Here is a 19,014-nt window from a genome sequence, read left to right on the forward strand (position 1 = left end):
GACAAGATGTTGCCATCCCAACATTACCTCCCACTTCACTGACCAGTGCCACTAATGACCATCTAGCACCAGCTACAACAGGACCATTGCCTTCAGCCCCGCGGGACGTCGTGGCCACCCTCGTCTCCACTCGCTTCATCAGACTGACGTGGCGGACGCCCGTATCAGACCCTCAAGGAGACAACCTCACCTATTCCATCTTCTACACCAAGGAAGGTATAAACAGGTAAAGATCTCGATGTGTGAAATGGGCCGTGCCCTTTCATGACTCTCCTTCACGCTAGATGTGCTTAGAAGCGCTATAAACAGGACAACAGTGCTTGAAGTCGTACAGGCTGCGGAGTCCCAGGGGTTGTGTTCCTTTCCCTCCTGCACTCTCATGAGAAGTGCTTTTTTATTTGCCTCATTGCTGCATATACGTATTCTTACGTGCAACGCTTGTGCACGGTTTCGGTTGACCGGCGCCGGTTGCTACCTGCTTTTAGCAGACTGCTTAGAAACTCAGAGCAATCATAGACTGCAACACCTCTTCAGGAACACTGACACTGCTGTAAGTGCCATCCACAGCGGGCACGGAAACATCCTCCAGATAATCCGTGTGCTGTCGAGAGTGAGCAGTCCCTTCAGGCTTTAAAACCCCGTAAATGTAGTCTGATCCTGGAGAGAACCACGACGTAGGTGTTGGTTAAATGTTGTGGTAGGTGTTGGTTAAATATTGCTTCTCTCCTAGGAATTCCTGCAGATAGAAGTTTCATGAATGTGAAGAATTCATGAGTTTTCGACCTATTATCCCAATGGTTCAGTTCAACCTTCCCCTCTTCCTTACTGATGGGATCTACTGCTCAGAATTCCAGTTGCAAATTGTTGTGATAAGTTTGAAGAAGTTGGAGCTAACAGTCGTTTTGAGCAACGCTTAATTAATTGCAAATTAGCTTGCTTATCAGTTTTATTACTCAAGAGAAAATGATCAGTGCTTACTGACTAGAGCATGCGACTCAAAGTTACGAAAGTCATCTGAAGAGAATATAAAATGCACCGCTACTTACGGTGAACTGCCACTCTGTCTTAGTTTTGTGCCTAGACAGCTTGTCCAGGCTCATGACGATTAATTGAGGCAATTAGTAAAATTTTCTTTGCCTCACAAATGTTGTTTTTCTACTACTTCCTTACTTCGGTAATACTCACTCTTGTTGGAGATATTTAAAGTGAGACACGGCTTCATGCCTCTCCCTGGGCTGCTTTTGAGGAAACCAAACGCATCCCCTTCCACTCCATACAATACTACAGAAATCTCGAAAATACTCCTTTTGGGCCAAAAGCGTGTGCCAGCAAAGGGTATCTCATAATTTGTGGTGGATAAACGAGGAAATTACAGGACAATCTGCAGGAACGTCTGTTTCCAGTCCTTGCACTGCAGCCCAACCCTCGGGCTCGGATTCACGTACTCCCCGGGGAGTTTACACCGCAAAGCGCTTAAGCCGGTGCTTGTATGTAAGCAGGTGGTTTCGCTGGCTTCAGTGAGATCTTTGTTTGCTTAAATGTCCTTCTGGAGCAGGGTTCAAAGTAGGCTCTGAAAGCCTTCTATTAGCACATAGGCACTATTTTCTCAACTTCACCACTCCTTTGCTTTTTGGAAGTTTTTTTGTTATGCCTCATAAAGGCAGTCGGTGGCACACGTTTCACAGGCTGCTATGAAGATGCTGTGCAGTCCTACCGTTGCACCTGAATTGAGAGAAGGAGAACAATCACATTTTTTTAAAAAGAAAAGAAAAACATTCTCTGTACCATTGTGACGTTACGTGGTACTTTTTGACCAGTTGGTTGGGCCTTGCGGCAGCGTTGGTTGGTTATTGAGTAAAGAACGAGATGAGCGTGTCACGCACAACTAAGCACTCAGAAATCAGAAAATTTTGAAGTCAGGCTTGAATGTGCAACCCTCCTTTTTTCCTCAGCGTTGTAAAGCACTGCTTAAATGATCGCTTTGTGGTGCTTGAATTATACATGGTGGTGTAGCTCTGCTGTGGTTTTAAGTACACATATGCCATCTCCTCATACTATTATATTTTTGCCTACGTGTACCATTTTCATTGCGTGCGTTACTGGATCCTTTTAGTAACGTAAGCGGTGTCTCTTCCTCGCTTGTATTTGAGCAGCGATCAAACTAGGTATTTGATTTATTTACCTTTTAAATCAGGCTTCTGACAAATGAAAAAAATGCATATAATGTGGCATGGCTTAGCTTGATATTCTGACATCTAGAAACCATCTTTAAGGGGCTGTAGAGAGTTATCATCCTATTGGGAATTGTAGGAGCGCTGAAATCTCTCTGCAGTGTACAAGGTGTGCGGTTCCTCAGCTGTCAGCTGCCTCAGCCACTGCTGATTTACGTTCCGTTTGTTTTTCGCTGTTCAGCGGGAGGAGACACACACAGAAACACGGAAAGGTGTTCCCTGACTTTGCCCTTTGAAGGTATTTAGAGGGTTGCAAGATGCCTGGGACATGATTTTCCCGCTGGTAATCGGGGGGCACTCCTGCAAAAGGCTTTTCCTGCGCCCAGTGCCTTCCCTTTGTGCCACCAGCAGCTCCAGCCTTCTGCCCTCTCCCCCCACCCCAGAGAAATTCTGTATTTCACCGTTTAGACCCACTGTCTGCTTGCAGAAAAAATGTTGGCCCCTAAGTTGAACGGTACAGGAGATTTGGAAGCAGCCGCAAACAAGGAATTACAGCAAAAATGCCAATGCTGCCAAGGTTGTAGGAAATTTATCACTTCTGAAATGATTAAAGCTGGTTCTGATAGTTCCTGGTGTCTGCTGAGGAGGAGTGAGTGAAGATGAAGATCTGTAGGGCTTGGAGGTTCCTCTTCAACAGAGAAACAGAAACCATCTGTGGAAGAGCAGCATTTCAAAGCATGGAAACAAGCTCGTTTCTGCTTGTTTCACCCGCTACAGAACGTCACCAGCTGGTGGCACGTCTTCATGTTGGCTTGATGGTGTCAGAGGGGCTTCCATTGAGGGAATTACGGGCAAATGAAGTGGGTGTCTCATGGCTTTATGGGCATACCTCTGGAAGAACTCAAGTAATGTGATCAGATAAAAATGGCTGTCTTCCTTATAGATTGTGTAGTTAACATGGTTATTTCACCCTTGCATTAGGTATTCCAAATTTGAGGCAGTTCCCCTGAAAAGGGTATGAAAATTCGAATGTGTGTGGGGGGGGGTGTGGAGCGGCAAAGGGAGGTTTAATTCTGTGAAACTTCAGACGAGCGCTCGGGCACAACTCCAAACTTTCAGGATTTGGACAAAAAGAAAAGCACGTTGCTGGTGCAAGATGGTAAATCACACGGCGTGAGATATTCAAATAGTATTACACCCACGGTTCAACGTAGTGCGCTTCAAACGCAGAAAATGGAGTTTAATTGTGTGTAATCAGACTGTCAGAATGTCTCTCCGAGGTCGCTGCCAGGCTCCACAGCTGGCGCAGGAGATCCTCGCTCCTTAATGCTGCCCGGAAGGTGGTTGTTTGCTTTAAGTGTAACTTTAACCTTCACGTTTCCAAATTAGCGCTTGGTTCTGGTTTTGAACCAAGGGCTTTTTCCCTTAGGTACTTGATAACTATTTTAAACCTTAACTCTGGTTTACAAAGCCCTTTAACGGGGGATTAAACTGGACCGAATTGGAATAGTCGTAATGTTGTGTAGGGTCGTAGAATTATTGATACAGACCGTCTGTTTGGTTCCCTGTTGTGCCTACCCGAACACATCAGAGCTCCCAAACGGTGCTCAGGGCTCCCTGAGAAAGGGCATAAATGAGAGGTTCATACAGCCCTTAATTAGATTAATCTCAACGTACTTTTAACATACTGTTGTGAGGGAAGGACACACTTCCTAGTTATTACTGAAAATTGCGATACTTTGACGTGTCTATTTATTTTTCGATAAATGTTGTCTTTCCATTAAAATAATTAGATTTTTTTTTGTAGTTTTAAATAATAACCTTGGATTGCTGTTGGTTTCTTTCCCCTAGATACAATCAGTGAGTGCATTTACACTTGAGGCAGAAAACAATATATTTTGCATGTCAATGGGAGAGAAATGTTATTCCACAGCTGTGAACGGGTTGGCACTTTGGGTTTTCAAATACCGCCATTGTATCTAAGACACAACTTAAAGGAAACTATCCGTTTGAAAATGCGTTTTCCAGCAGACATTTTGCGCTAATTAAAACTGGAAAAGTTAGCGAGGGAAAATATTTATCTTTTTCCCTGCCCCCCAAGTTTCATTCTGTGGGGGGTAAGATATTTCTTTCGTGTGTGTCTCGCTTCTCTGTCAGCTTCGTTCTTGCCAAAAATACTTGATAAACACTAGAAGAAGAAAAATCTTTTGTAAACATTTTCTGATTCAAATATGCTATAACGATGCTCCTCATTTAACCATGGAAATTAAAAAAAAATAAAAATCTGCAATAAGTGAAGCTGCTTGTGCAAGGCCATTTTAGCTCAACTTTCATGAAGGAGAATGTTCTAGAAAAAGTATTTAAATAGATCTTTAGTTACAGTAGGGGTATTGTTTCTCTCTGTATAGATACAGTGTAATAATGCAGAAATCAACAGGGATTTCAAAAGGTTTTCAACCAGGTTATGCTGAATCAACTGTACCAGTAGATTTAAAAAGAAATCAGTTAAAAACGGGAATTTTGGCATCGTATTTCTGTGGTATAAACTAACGCATAATAGCTGGAAGGTAGGAAAGAGGAGACTGGAATAATTTTGCCAAGGCTTCTGCATTAAAAATGATTTAATAGCAGCTAATCATGGGGCTGAGAATCGTCTGCCCTCTGCTGTAGAGCCAGACAAAGTCGAGCAGACAAAAGGGAGAGAGTCGCATTCAAAGCGGTCGCATTTTCCCTTTATTTTCTCAGTGGGGAAGTTTTTGATGTCTTCTGTTGTCCCACTGCTTTTATTGGGGTTTTCAGGGAGCGGAGTGCTCCTTCGAAGGCAGTGTGGAGGTGCTGCTGCCCACACGGACCCCTCCGACGCTCCACGTGAGAACAGCCGTGGCTCGGAGAGAAAGGCTGCAGTTAGTCCATGATTAATCTTTTAATCTTCCCCTCGGTCCGGAGCTTGATAAGAACCGATGGAGTTCCCCGGCGGTGCGCACCCTCACGCTGGGCTGGGGATGCCCCTCGCCTGCCCGGCCCCCGGTGCGAGAGGGAACGGTGCCGGCTCTGCTCCGCCGTGTGCCGGCGCTGCCGTGCGCGGACTCCGCTGCTTGTGTGGCAGAAGCACAAACGCCCCAGCTGTGCGCCTGGGCGGAGGCGAGGCCCAGCCCCTGCGTCTTTTCGAAAAATCTAAATATTAGGGAGGAACTAAGTAAAGTTCAGAGGTAGAAGAAGACATTAAAACAGCTGCTTTGAAAAAGACACAAAAAGCAGCCCCACGGTATTAACAGAAATGCCTTAAATCTGGCCAGATTCTCTGTACGCTGCTGAAATATTTGTTTCTTCTGGCTTCAGAGTAGTAGGATAAACTGTCGCTATGAATTATCGCATGCTGCTATGAGAATAACAAAGAAACTACTTAGAATTTTGTGATGTCGAGTATAATTTATTCTTTTATTTCAGTGCATTTTTATTTTTTTTTCAAAGAGAAGTTACAAAATTAGAAGCTGTTTGTCCCCAGCAATTTTGGCATATTATTGTTTTGTTGTGTAGTCAGCGCAGTATAAATAACCACATCATTAACATATTAGATATATTCAAATGGGATACGTCTTAGTTTTATTCCCCCCTCAGAAGCCCCCGTACTAATCAATGGTTGTTTCTGTGCCCGACCCTTTCGTTTCCTAAAGGGAACGCGTTGAAAATACCAGTCGTCCTGGAGAGACACAAGTGACGATCCAGAACCTGATGCCAGAAACAGTTTATGTCTTTCGAGTTGTGGCTCAGAACAAGCACGGCCCCGGCGAGAGCTCCGTACCGCTGAAGGTGGCAACTCAGCCTGAGGGTAAGCTCTAAATATTTCGAGTCTTCTTGACTTTGGGATCGATTTTAATTTGTTTTCCCCATTCCTGACCTCTCCCAGAATAAGTGGATACTCTTAAAAGTCGCTCTTGCAGACCGTGGTTTCAAAATGATTTTCCAAGTTACGAGCGGTGTTCCTCAGGGGTCGGTACTGGGATCAGTGCTGTTCAACATCTTTGTTGGTGACGTGGACAATGGGATGGCGTGCACCCTCAGCAAGTTTGCCGATGATCCCAAGCTGTGTGGTGAGGGAGACACGCTGGAGGGGAGGGATGCCATCCAGAGGGACCTGGACAGGCTGGAGAGGTGGGCCCGAGCCAACCTCATGCAGTTCAACAAGGCCAAGTGCAAGGTCCTACAGCTGGGTCGGGGCAGTCCCGAGCACAACTCCAGGCTGGGCGGGGAATGGATCGAGAGCCGCCCTGAGGAGAAGCACTGGGGTCTGCTGATTGACCAGAAGCTCAACGTGAGCTGGAAATGCGCGATCGCAGCCCAGAAGGCCAACCGTACCCTGGGCTGCATCAGCAGAAGTGTGGCCAGCAGGGCGAGGGAGGGGATTCGGGACCTCTACTCTGCTCTGGGGAGACCCCACCTGGAGTACGGCCTCCAGCTCTGGAGTCCCCAACACAGGAAAGACATGGACCTGTTGGAGCGAGTCCAGAGGAGGGCCACAAAGATGCTGCGAGGGCTGGAGCACCTCTTCTGGGAGGACAGGCTGGGAGAGTTGGGGGGGTTCAGCCTGGAGAAGAGAAGGCTCCGGGGAGACCTTATTGTGGCCTTCCAGTGCCTAAAAGGGCTCCAGGAGAGCTGGGGAGGGACTTTTTACTGGGGCATGGAGTGATAGGATGAGGGGTAATGGCTTCAAACTGGAAGAGGGGAGATTTAGATGAGATATTAGGAAGAAACTTTTCACTCTGAGGGTGGGTGAGCCCCTGGCACAGGTTGCCCAGAGAAGCTGTGGCTGCCCCATCCCTGGAGGTGTTCAAGGCCAGGTTGGATGGGGCTTGGAGCAACCTGGGCTGGTGGGGGGTGTCCCTGCCCATGGCAGGGGGGGGGAACTCACAGAATCTCAGAATGGTCAGGGTTGGAAGGGACCTCTGGAGATCTTCTAGTCCAACCCCCATGGATCACCCCATGAGATCATCCCAGCTCGATGATCTTCGAGGTCCCTTCCAACCTAAACCATTCTATGATTCCAAGTCACTGTGGAGGTATGCTTATATGATTTATTCTCACCCTTGAGAAGAACTGATCAGACAGAGTTTCTGTTATAAAAGAAATACTTCTAAATTGTCGTTAACAGAAAGAGAAAAAAAAGAAAACTTTGGGAAAAGGCAAAAAAGGTCATTTGTTAGGATCATTCAGGACAAAACGAATCTGCCCCAGGGAGTGCTCCTTCAGAAATGTGGTCCCACCTTTACACCCCCCAATAAATCCATGTGAAATGCTGAAATGGGAAAAAACGTCCATCTTTTAACTGGAGTCAAAGAATAATGAGGTTGACGTGAATATAATGAGTTCCCGCAAATGTAAGCGGTTAGGCTTGGCGACTAGCGGTTCTGTGCTTCCGTTTCAGTTCAGCTTCCTGGTCCGGCACCCAACATCCGAGCGCACGCCACCTCACCCACCTCCGTCACTGTCACCTGGGAAACGCCGCTGGCGGGCAACGGGGAGATCCAGAACTACAAGCTCTATTACATGGAGAAGGGGCAGGACACTGAACAGGTACGGAGCCTGGCTCCTCCTGCCCGATAGACAATGCCATTAACAGCCTTTTGTCTTTTGTTATGTTTGTACCTTAAATTCCTAGAAACACCTTGTGAAGTGTTCATTTTTCTGATAGACCAAATCCTTCAGCCTAAAATACAGAAACACTTCAAATTAAAAATCCAGCGTGAAATGTGTATGTCTCAGAATTAAAACAATAGTTTATGTGGTGGCTCATGTAGGTATTCATCAGCGTCAAGAAGCATTTGGGGACGTCCATTGTATCACAAGAGGAACACTCAATAACGGCTATGTCGTCATTTACCGGTTCCGGTTCAGACAGTGTGAAGGATGCTCGCATGGTTTTTATGGGTTGGCCGGTTTTATTTTAGCGGAGTAGGCTAACTACTGATTTTAGCATCATCCTTCGTCTGAACTCTTCTTGCTTCTTGAGTTCTTTGATCCCATGATGGATATTATAGTGGTGAGGGTCTAATTGATTAAATTTTCTTAGAATTGTACTGGAAGAACCCAGTCTGTTCTGTACAAATATAGGTTGCCACCTGAGAATAATCACAACTTCGGGATGATTAATCCCAGTCATTTAATTATCCATCCGATTGCATATGAATATGATTCCAGCTTTAAAAAGAATATTTTTGTTAGCATGTAAAATAATTTTTGATATCCGTTTTTAAATAGAGATGTTGTAGTCCTTAGATGAAATGTCATTTTCTACTTCTGCATCCCCCTATTCAAAACATAATAATTTTTACTAACATACAAGTTTTCCAAATCTCTTTTCATTTACAGTACCAGTGTCCACGTTAGGATGTACATCAGATAGGGAGCACTTTCTCTTGCACGCTCACTGTTAGCGCCTTCACAAGTCCTGGCTGTAGATAAACCCTGCGTTTGAGCTGTAGGTCGTACAGAAAGGTGTCGTCCCTGCTTTTGACTTTATTCTCTGCTGAAAGTCTAAGGCCTTTTTAATCGTTGCAGACCTGATTCTGCCCTTGACCTGTACGCGTTTGTTTGTGAACAGGATGTTGATGTAGGAGGACTCTCCTACACCGTGAACGGATTAAAGAAATACACAGAGTATAGCTTCCGAGTGGTGGCTTACAACAAACACGGGCCTGGAGTCTCGACCCAAGATGTTGTCGTACGAACGCTGTCAGATGGTAAGCTGCTTTATTCCAATTAGTCATTTTTTGGCAGGAATTATGCGGTAATTTCCTTTAAGTGAATTTTTAACCAGAAAGACGTCTATGGTTTTTGTTCATTGTTGCCCTATTTTATTAATAATGTAGTTGTTGCGTATGGCCGTGCGCGCTGAAAGTTCCCCCGGAGGCTTTCCAAATTAGGTGAGGGAAAATTACTATACCTGATTCTGATTATGAAACAACGGTGTCCTTCATTTCAACGTCAGTAGTTTATTTCATGGGTTATTGAGTCTACAGAGTATTAAGAGCGGACAGAAACACAATTAAATGGAAGTAGCATAGAAGTTTGCTTCTGTAACATTTCTACATACAAGCAGACTTTTGCTTTTGGAGTGCTTTTATTTTAATGGTGGTCATACGGGAAAACGATGCATGTCTTCGTTTGGACTCCAGCACAGATACTAGTAAATTAGTTGCATACGATAGTGAAAGCAGGAAGTGGGAACAGTATTTTCTGTAAGGCAAATAAAGAGGTAATGTGAGGAAATACAGACCTAGGAACAATAGTAGAATGATCAGAGTTAATGTGAACTTTTCTTTTTTATAGAGAATTTACTTTATGTGTAAGAACAGCCAGACCAAAAGTGAGGCTAGCCTGGAACCCTCTCTCCAGGAATGGCCGAGAGCAGAACAGATGAGCAGAGGGGTATTGTCCCCAGATTCTCTCTGGGTCCAAAAGTTTGTTTTTCTGGGACTTCTTGACTCTGTGGCGGTCTCTGTGTATTTACTAATTCACTTTCTCTGCCATGAAATCCTGTCAGCATCCTCTCGAACCCACGCCAGCTTTTAGTATCCACAACATCAAGTGGACAAGGATTCTACAAATAAATTGTCTGTTTGGAACCCGCTGTATGTCAGCGGCATTTGCTGCCTATAGCTGCACTGCCTGCGAGAGCGAATGATCAGTGTTCACCAGCCCTCCCTGTCCCACTCCTCTTTTTAGAGACCTTTGCTGTATTCTCCCTCGTTCGTTCTTTGCCAGACCCCAAAGTCTCAGCAGTGGTTGGCCATTTCTTCAGTGGAAGCTGTTTCGACCTTCAGTGCCCTTTCTGGAACTTTTCCTAGGCTTCTTTGCTCCTGCAGGCTTATAAAAATGGAGGTAGAGAGGACTAAAATTGTATCAAAGATGCAAGTGTGTAATTATGTAGCGTTTGACTGACATTTTGGCTCATTCTGAGCACTGAGGTGACAGTTTTGGCATAGGCTGATCTTGGTGGACTTGGTCTGCTTAGAGCCATGGTTTTGCAAATAGATGCAGGTTAATTATTCCACGTGGGTAATTTCATCTATGACTTTAACATCCAGGCACAGAATGTCTTGATGTCTTTCTGCAGTTCTTTACCATCAGATCTTGTCTGCGCTAACATTTGTCACCTCACTGCTCATCCTCCTTTCATCACTCAGGAATGTGGTGAGCAACAGTGGTCTGGGCTCATACCACAGTGGACCTCCACAGGCCATCTCCCACCACGTACCATCCTACCTTCTCTTTCCTTTCTTTTAACCAGTTGTTTACCCAGGCAAAGACCTTTCTCCTGTCCCCTCCTTGTTCCGTTTCTTAAGAGCTCTCCAGCAGATTTGTGATGGGGGATTTCCCTTTAAAAAGTGACAAATAGGCATTATTACTCCATGTAGCTCTGAACTTCATGCTTTATTGTAGCTTCAGTTGATTTGCCTAATACAGGTTTCTGACTTTACTACTTGAAATTTCTCAAATGGAACCCCTTTTACACAAACTGGCATGGAATTGCCCCTCTCCCAGTATCGAGGTAACTTGTGAGAGGTTACAGCCGACTGAAGTCACGCAGCCGTTTCGTTCCCAAGTTCCTTGAGAAGTCCAGGGTGAACTGCATCGAACCCTGGCAACACGCTGCCATTCGTTCTGACTCTTCCATAATCCCTTCTATTGACGTTTCAGTTTTAGAGATTCTGTAAACCCCTCGTGCAGGGTGTCATGGAAACCCCTCTTCCTTTCACTCACGACAAACGCAAAGAAGGGAATTGTGTGGCCTTATTTTTGTCTTTTTCTGTCGCACCCTGAGCATTTGCTAACTCTATAGTTTCTCTAAAGGGCTTCCAGCTCCTTGTTTGTTTGAAGAAGAATTTATTATTAGTTGCAATGCCATTTTCAGTTTTCCCTGAAGTTCTTTCTGGCCCAACTTAGGTTTGCACGCTCAACCTACGGAAATTTATTTTCTACAGCTTTCTGAAGGATGGCATCTTGCTTCTAAAGAGTCTTCTAACCCTGCTGCTTAACCGTGCCGTTCTCCCCTTCAGTCTCTCACGTTTTTCTGGATGAATGATGCACATTTTCTTCTTGTGGTTTCTTATTGTGGTTTCTGTAAGCAATCTCCGTGTTTCCTGCAGGGATTTCTCTCTAAGCTACCTTTAGCTTCTATTTAAGAAGCTTCCCTGTGTTTATATAGGGTTTTGCTCCTAATCTGAACGTGTTACGGTGGTTTGTTGCAGGGTGGCTCGTCGGGTATTACGACTTGAACCAAGGTTTGTTTGCTGCTTGTAAGTTCTTAGTGTGATCTGAGTCTAAACTTACTTTGAGGTAAAATGAACTGTGTGCATGGTGAAATACATGTACGTGAATATATATACACACATATATCTTTCCCTGTGTCCTACTGATTGGCTTTCTCTCACCAAGTCTGCAGTACATGCATTAATTATTAATCGCTCCTTGTGAAACCCCTGACTTATTTTTAGGTTGTTCTGAAAGTGGGCACCAACTGCGTAAAACAAACAAACAGCAACAAAAAGCTTAGCTTTATTTCATTTCCATCTCTGAACCCGTGTCCTTGCTTTTCCAAGGACATCGCTCTTCACCGCTCGGTCTGGTGGTTTCAGACATGGTTCAGCTGGCAAGAGAGAAGAAAACCAAACCCTTCTTGTCTCCTTTAAACACAAGACATTTTTTATTTAGATACCTGTGATAAGTAAAGACCTGAATTAAAAGTGAGTTCGTTCTTTGTGAGGAAAATCCGTAACCTTTCTAAGGCAGTCACTGTACGTCATAAAGTACCTCTGGTAGAATTCTGTAGTTGCTTTATATAGTGTCTTCAACCAGAAAGCTTTGTCGTTTCATAACGAATGAAAACAGAGTAGTTGTGTATGGAAATACAGAATTTGATACAGTATATAGAAAGTTTGGAGTTCTAATTCCGTTAATGTTTCTAGTCCCCAGTGCTCCACCACAGAATCTGACGCTGGAGGTACGGAATTCCAAGGTAAGATGTGGAGAATTTCCTGTTGGTAGTGGGTAAATAAAAGGTTGGTGAAGCTTAGATCGACTGAATTTTAGAGTTGCTTTTGGGTCGTTTTTCTGCCGTGCTGCTTCTCAGCCGTTTGTGCCTGAGTTGCCCACCAGGAGAACATCTGAACATGGGGCTTGAAGCATTAGAGGCTCCAGTCCAGCTGTGGGCTGTACGTTATGGAATGCAGTGAAGACAGTGTCGATGTACCAAAGCATGGGGGCTCACGATGGCAGGGGGTTAATCAGGCCCAGAAGCCTGAAGCACCGGAGCTTGAACGTGTTCCCGCTGATGACCTGTTGTTTACGGTGTGTGCGCATACGTGCGCATGTTTACAGTGTCCTGGGCACTTGAAAAGAGAAGATTATGTACTTTAGTCATTATGACTTTAGTGATTATGATTGGAGATTTTTTTAAAAAGCCTTTTCTAAAAACTTTTCCAAGAACCTTCTTCTACTGCCTGTATGATTAAAAGTGAAGAACTTCCTGCACATAAGCTACTGTTCAGATAGCTTCTGCCCTCTAGAGAAAACACCAGTTCTTAAAGATAGATCCCCAAGTCACATGTATCTGAAGATAACCTGAGGAAAGTGAAAGGGAGACCCAAGGGGCCATTTGTGAAATTGGAATCAGAAGGTCTAATAGGATTGAAGCGCTCTGAGCTGAACTTCTCCAGGGACACGCGTGACCTGGGCTGCTGCTGGGTCATAGGTGGTGGACTTTTTACAGATAGCCTATGGCGTACTCTATGGAAATGCCGTATTTTCTGTATGTGTGTTTTTCTCTTTTGTGGTTCATGGAGTATTAGCACGAGAGTAGTTCCTCTGGCTGCGTGGGGGGCGATGACTTTGTAACGACCTTCTGCCTTCCACAGAGCATCATGCTCCACTGGCAGCCGCCTCCTGCAGGGACACACAGCGGACAAATCACTGGCTACAAAATTCGCTACCGGAAAGTGTCCCGCAAGAGTGACGTAACGGAGAGCATTGGCGGGACCCAGCTTTTCCAGCTGATCGAAGGTGAGCTATTATTTGCGAGCATTTGTTATCAGAAGGGGGGGTTAGGTGCTTTTAGCGGGCTGAGGCTGAGAGACGTGTTTGTGTAGGGCTCTTGCCTTGGAAGAAAAGATGACAACACTTAAAACGAGTGTTGTAGGTTATGAGGTGGTGTGGGCTGGCGGGTAACCAGAGTCTGCAGAGCTGGGTTCTAGCCCTAGTTTAGCCGTTGGTTTGCTGAGCGGATTTGGATGAGTCCTCTTCACACCTTTGTAAAAGGCGTAGGGGTTACATGGAGAAGATGGGCAGACACAGTGAGCTCAGGACCACATACCCAAAATCAAAGTCTGGAGAAGGATGCCGGAGAAGTGCCGTCTGGTGGGGTGTTGAGCAGACTCCCCTCTTCACGTGTGCGTGCTCTGTCCTGCCCCGCTCCCCCACAAGCCCAGCTCAGCGTCCTGCGTCACCTTAGGCGTCTGTGCAGATGATCCTGCCCAGTTTCACTGACGTCAACCGTTTTCCTTCTTTCTGGCATGAATGTAGTATATCTTCTCTTACACAAAATCCAACACAGTACATTATATATAAATGATATATTGTTACCAGCACTCGAGTTTTGTATAGCAGAAATAAACAGTACGTGAGAGCAGGAGCAAGACTACATATTGTTCATTTTTTAAATCTCTGGAAATGAACAGTTGGTCAAAAGAGAAGAAATTGTGCCCCTCTAAAAAAATGAATACGCACTTTTTAACAAGATGTTTTGATTTGTTCACAGAAACTCCAGCTGTGACTCAGTAAGTTTCAGTTTTCTCAGAGCAGGGGTCGATCCGTGCCTGTAACTAGAGTGTATTTCAGTCAGCAACAGAGCCTGTTTAAGAAGTTCCATATATCGAATTCTGAGTGCATTTTCACGCTACTTTGATTAATGATTATATGCTCTTATGTACCATAAACCAACTATTTGCTCATTTTGGTCACTTGTTGCCTATACTGTACACCTGTGTTTAGTTACAGATGTGGGTGGTTCTGTACTTAAAACTAATTAATAGCCAGAAATTAAAGCTGGCTGCAAACAGAACCTCATGGTGTCTGCCAGTGGCCCACAGGGAGCATCCAGGGAGTGTCACAGCCCTGGGTGTCTCTGGTCACCTGAACGAGTCTACGTTGCTGTGATTCTCTGGCCACAGTTTAGCTGTCGCACCCTAATTAATTGGCATCAGGTTCCTCAGCGGAGCTGCGCTGTGGGGAGTGCTGCTGCCGTTCCTGACCTCGTGTTGCGCTCAAGTGGCAATGGTGGGGTGAAAGGCAGTGTGCCCCGGCAGGTTATACCTCTATTTTAATTAGGAACTGTGATTCCTGCGCTCACGGTTCCAATTCCTGTGTTGATGTCTTGTGCACTCTTTGACTTTTAGGTCTCGAACGAGGTACAGAGTACAGCTTCCGAGTGGCTGCCCTGACTGTTAATGGCACCGGCCCAGCTACCGACTGGGTATCGGCAGAAACATTTGAGAGTGATCTTGATGGTAAGAGCATAAGCGTGACCTTATTTGTGACATCAAAAGCATCAGAATTCGTGGATGGGGCACAGTTATGTTTGATTGCCGTTTCTAAAGGCAAACCTGATTTTCTTCAATTGCTTTTACTGTATTCTAATTATACAATATGCTTTATTTATTGTTAAAATGAATTTTTATTTTCACATCAAATTCTTGCCAAGTCAATTAAATAGCTTGAAATTAAACCCTCCTTCTACGCTTTCTAGTACTGTATGGTGGCGCTGTGTTTTTTCTGCTAAGCAATACCCAATTATGAATTACAATGTCAGTGTTTCGATATTTAAATAATAATACATTATAAGATTCATATAAGGGAAACAATGGCTCGATTTTTATATTGTAATAAAGTCCATCTTGTTAATTATGCAGGGGTTTACACGCTATGAAACAGAGGTAGGAGGACTGTTTTCCTTGAGGGAGGTAAAACAGTGATTGTGTATTTACATACCACCTAAGTTATGCTAATGCAGTGCGCTGATTTGGTATTTTGACCTTCGGAGATGCCGTGTGCTGACGGACTACGCGTAGGCCTGTTGGCTGCGGTGCGGGGTGTCAGCGTCTGCGCTGTGGTTGCGGACTTGGAGTCGTAAACTTTGTTGAATATGAGAGCGATGCCACAGTAGGAGGCAAGAAACAGTGGAAAACATTGTTGTGGCCCACGAAAAGATTTTTCGTACCACCTAAGTTATGCTAATGCAGCGCGCTGATTTGGTATTTTGACCTTTGGAGATGCCGTGTGCTGACGGACTACACGTAGGCCTGTTGGTGGCGGTGCGGAGTGTCAGCGTCTGCGCTGTGGTTGCGGACTTGGAGTCGTAAACTTTGTTGAATATGAGAGCGATGCCACAGTAGGAGGCAAGAAACAGTGGAAAACATTGTTGTGGCCCACGAAAAGATTTTTCCTGGGCTTTTCTTTTGGGTTTTTTTTTTTTTTTTGGCTTAGAATCTTTCCCATTTTTCCCCCAGTAATGGCTATTTTGCCACTTTACAAGAAAAGGGCGATTGATCATATTTTCAGTAGCGTAGACTGGTGTGGACCGTATCTTCTATCAGAAATGCAGTCTTTTCCCCCAAATCCATAGATTCGTGATATGCGGCATACAGTGCCCTGTTAACATCTTGTTTTTTCAATGTAGAGTTTAACAGTAAAAGTAGCAAATGTCCTGTGCAAAATGTGGACCTTTGCTGGTTGGTCCAGATGTTTGGTATTTGCTGCACTAGAAGGGTTTGCAAGAGGGAACCTGATTCTTGCAGAATTCAAATGAGCACGTTTGTGAGCGGCTCCCAGAATCCGACAAAGGGCAATTAAAATGGAAGAAAAGTGCCATTTTTTAAAAGGATGGCCGGGGCGAATCCCTTTGGACCTGCCTACATGGAGCTGGTGATTCTGGGTAGACCGTTCCTATTGCCTAAAGCGTTTAATTAGTGCTGTTGCACAGGAGTTCCCGTACCCTTTCTGCAGCCAGCCTCCCTCTTGGCTTTGTTAAAGGAGCTGGAGGGTCGTTCTAGCCTAATGCCACGGGATCCAGTAATGTCTTTCACATCTGTGTGGCTTGAGATTCAGTTATACCGGCAGCTGGAAGACAGAATAATAAAAGACCTTCAATATTTGCTCTGCACTGTTGGAAGATTGCTTCACCAGTCAGCTGGTTGCGAATCCCTTGAGAGCCCGGGCTTCAGTCTTTGTGTTCTGCAAAGTTGATGCTCAACTTATACTTGTCCTCTCATTGCTTGCTCTCCGCTGCTTAATCAAGAACAGTGCAAACCCCAGTGTTAACAGTAGAGTTCAGCTTTGTACATATTTAAAATTACTTTTTAGAGTTGAAATGAGTTTCATCTGTGTCTGTCTTGCTCTAACTGGCTGTGACACAACCTGGCAGCTTGGAGAAACCGCTGGTCCCCCAAGCTGACGGAGAGCTCTGTAAACATGCGGCACTTACGCAAGGTAGTGAAAATGTCCTCTGCTGTCGAATCGGAGCGAACAATGCTTTGCCAGAGGGATAGCATCAGGATTAAATTTAAATCGGGCAGAAGGAGGGGGAAGAAAAGAACCCTTTCATTCTGAGTTGATTTTATAATTTTGAAGTGTTTCAAATTGGAACGTTGCAGTCCTTGCAGGAAGTCTAACTTTCTTTATGCGTGTGCTTTACAACGAATGAAGTAATAAAAAGTTACTGTTAAGACAGTGTACCACTGTATATCATATCATCCTGTATGCGTGTAGGAGAGATCTGTGCATCTGCATACTGGAAAGATGTATATTTTTTGCTTTTCTTTAGTAAGCTTATGTGGGTAAGTTTAATACTATGCAAATGCATTTACAGCTAATCTTTAATTTCTCAGGTTCAATAGACATGGGAGGCATAATCCCTTTTTCTTCCACAGCCGCGTTTTGAACTTAAATAGAACGTAATTCACTTTGTAGTGTCATCAGTGTAAATGGGAGCCAGACTCTTACAATTTCGTGTTCGTAGGGCTGTGGAATTTTGCGGAGTTGGTGCGAGTCCCGCCAGGAGCGCACAGGCGAGAGGTGTTAAACAGCTGTACAAAGTTTATCCCCAATGCACTGGCTCCTGTGCAGTTAAAAATGTCATCTCTTATATTGCAATTCTGTAGCTTTTCTGTATTTAATAGTTGTGAACTTTAATTGATCGGCTGTCAGCTGGGGACCGTGAACTCCCAGGGCTAGCGGCCCAATGGCGTATTATGATCCCAGTCATCCTGTTGCGCTGCTTTATTAAATGTTTTTGGATAAATGCAGTGTGTTTCATTCAAATGAAATCCCTGCAGGAAGCAGAACTCTCTGACCCGATTTTATTTTCGAGTGGGGAACTCGGCTTACTATTGCACAGAATTATTTAAAATCTGTCAACATAGGGCCGGCTCCAGCACCTGCCAAAAGTACGTACTTCATTTTGGGGAAGGTAAAACAAGGTGCGGACTCTAGTAGGTGCAGTTGGGCTTTTAGATTGCTTTTAAGTTGTAATCAACATGGGAAAAATCCTTTTAGTAAAAATATTTGGAGATGACAGTGAGATAGCGTGGAGCCCTCCTGGCGTTAAGGATCCACGTTCCGTCTCTCTGTTGGGTTGTGACTGGATTTGCGTTGCTTGTGGGGGTGAGGTTGGGATGCTCCGTAGGGACCCTCTGAGCATTTTTGGATCTTGGAAGTATGGCTGTGTAGAAGAGACGCAAGGATTTAAACAGCGGCAAGTATAGGACTAATCCCAGCAAACCTTTGCAGCACATGCAATACCCAGTTTACTGACAATTCTTACAGCTTTGGAACATTCTATTTAATGGCACAACGAGCTGAGGAACCTTTCTTTCATCATCAGTGTGTTTCCAATATAATTATTTTAATGCCCACAAGTAAGTAATATGATGGAACTAAAAGTAGATTGCTTTGTGGAGGGGAAGGACGTGATAAATTTAATGCATATTTTGAAGAATTACGAATTGGAAGGAACATGCACAAACATCAAAAAAGGCTGCCTTGGAGCAGATCTGATACTTTTCTGCAGTACGATTGTCCTTTCTTTTAAAGAGGGTATCTATTAAAAGATATTAGTATATGAAACTATGTTAATTTTCTTCTGCTTATTAGAGTTCTTCGCTCTCTCGTACAATAAAGCGCTCTCCTTTGGAGCGTACTGATTTCGGTACAGACGCAGAGTGGGAGTGCTACATTTGACCCTGCTGGCTCATAGCTCTTCACGTAATTACCTTTGGTTAAGAGTAGTCCTTTAAAGCCATCATTTTTCTGTAACAGAAACTCGTGTTCCCGAAGTTCCGAGTTCCTTACACGTCCGTCCGCTCGTCACCAGCATCGTCGTCAGCTGGACTCCGCCTGAGAACCAGAACATCGTGGTGAGGGGCTACGCGATAGGGTACGGCATCGGCAGTCCCCACGCCCAGACCATCAAGGTGGACTATAAACAGAGATACTACACCATTGAGAACTTAGGTAAGGGACGTGAATGAACATCAGCGCCCAAGTTTTGCCTCTCTTTTATGTTGCCGTTTTCTATTTATGACATTATAAATCGGTGAAGCTACAAGAGTGTTTTTAAGAGGATCTTTTTCCTTATTCTGATATTATACCTGATGCCAAACTGTTGATAAATTTCAGATAAACTCAGTTTTCTGCTGAGAGAGGAAGAGGCGGAGGAAAAAAACTCCCCCCAACCCCAGGATCCTAAATGCACTGAGTTTGAAGCATTTTGATTTTGCATTTTGATTTGATGCTT

At 44.5% G+C, this 19,014-nt stretch overlaps 1 protein-coding gene across 2 annotated transcripts in view; it reads left to right on the forward strand.

Annotated features, from left to right (window-relative positions):
* The window catches only part of NEO1 (neogenin 1), a 144,099-nt gene that overhangs the window by 92,251 nt on the left and 32,834 nt on the right, over nt 1-19,014 (forward strand). For both annotated transcript variants that reach the window (XM_009895556.1, XM_009895557.1), the window contains exons 7-14: nt 7-226; nt 5,846-6,000; nt 7,594-7,742; nt 8,770-8,908; nt 12,137-12,186; nt 13,085-13,229; nt 14,621-14,731; nt 18,537-18,731. In XM_009895556.1, the coding sequence (XP_009893858.1) occupies nt 7-226; nt 5,846-6,000; nt 7,594-7,742; nt 8,770-8,908; nt 12,137-12,186; nt 13,085-13,229; nt 14,621-14,731; nt 18,537-18,731 (1,164 nt within the window). The remainder of the gene's footprint in view (nt 1-6; nt 227-5,845; nt 6,001-7,593; nt 7,743-8,769; nt 8,909-12,136; nt 12,187-13,084; nt 13,230-14,620; nt 14,732-18,536; nt 18,732-19,014) is intronic.

This window comes from Charadrius vociferus, unplaced genomic scaffold (assembly GCF_000708025.1).
Source record: "Charadrius vociferus isolate BGI_N301 unplaced genomic scaffold, ASM70802v2 scaffold132, whole genome shotgun sequence".
NCBI classification, from domain to species: Eukaryota; Metazoa; Chordata; class Aves; order Charadriiformes; family Charadriidae; genus Charadrius; species Charadrius vociferus.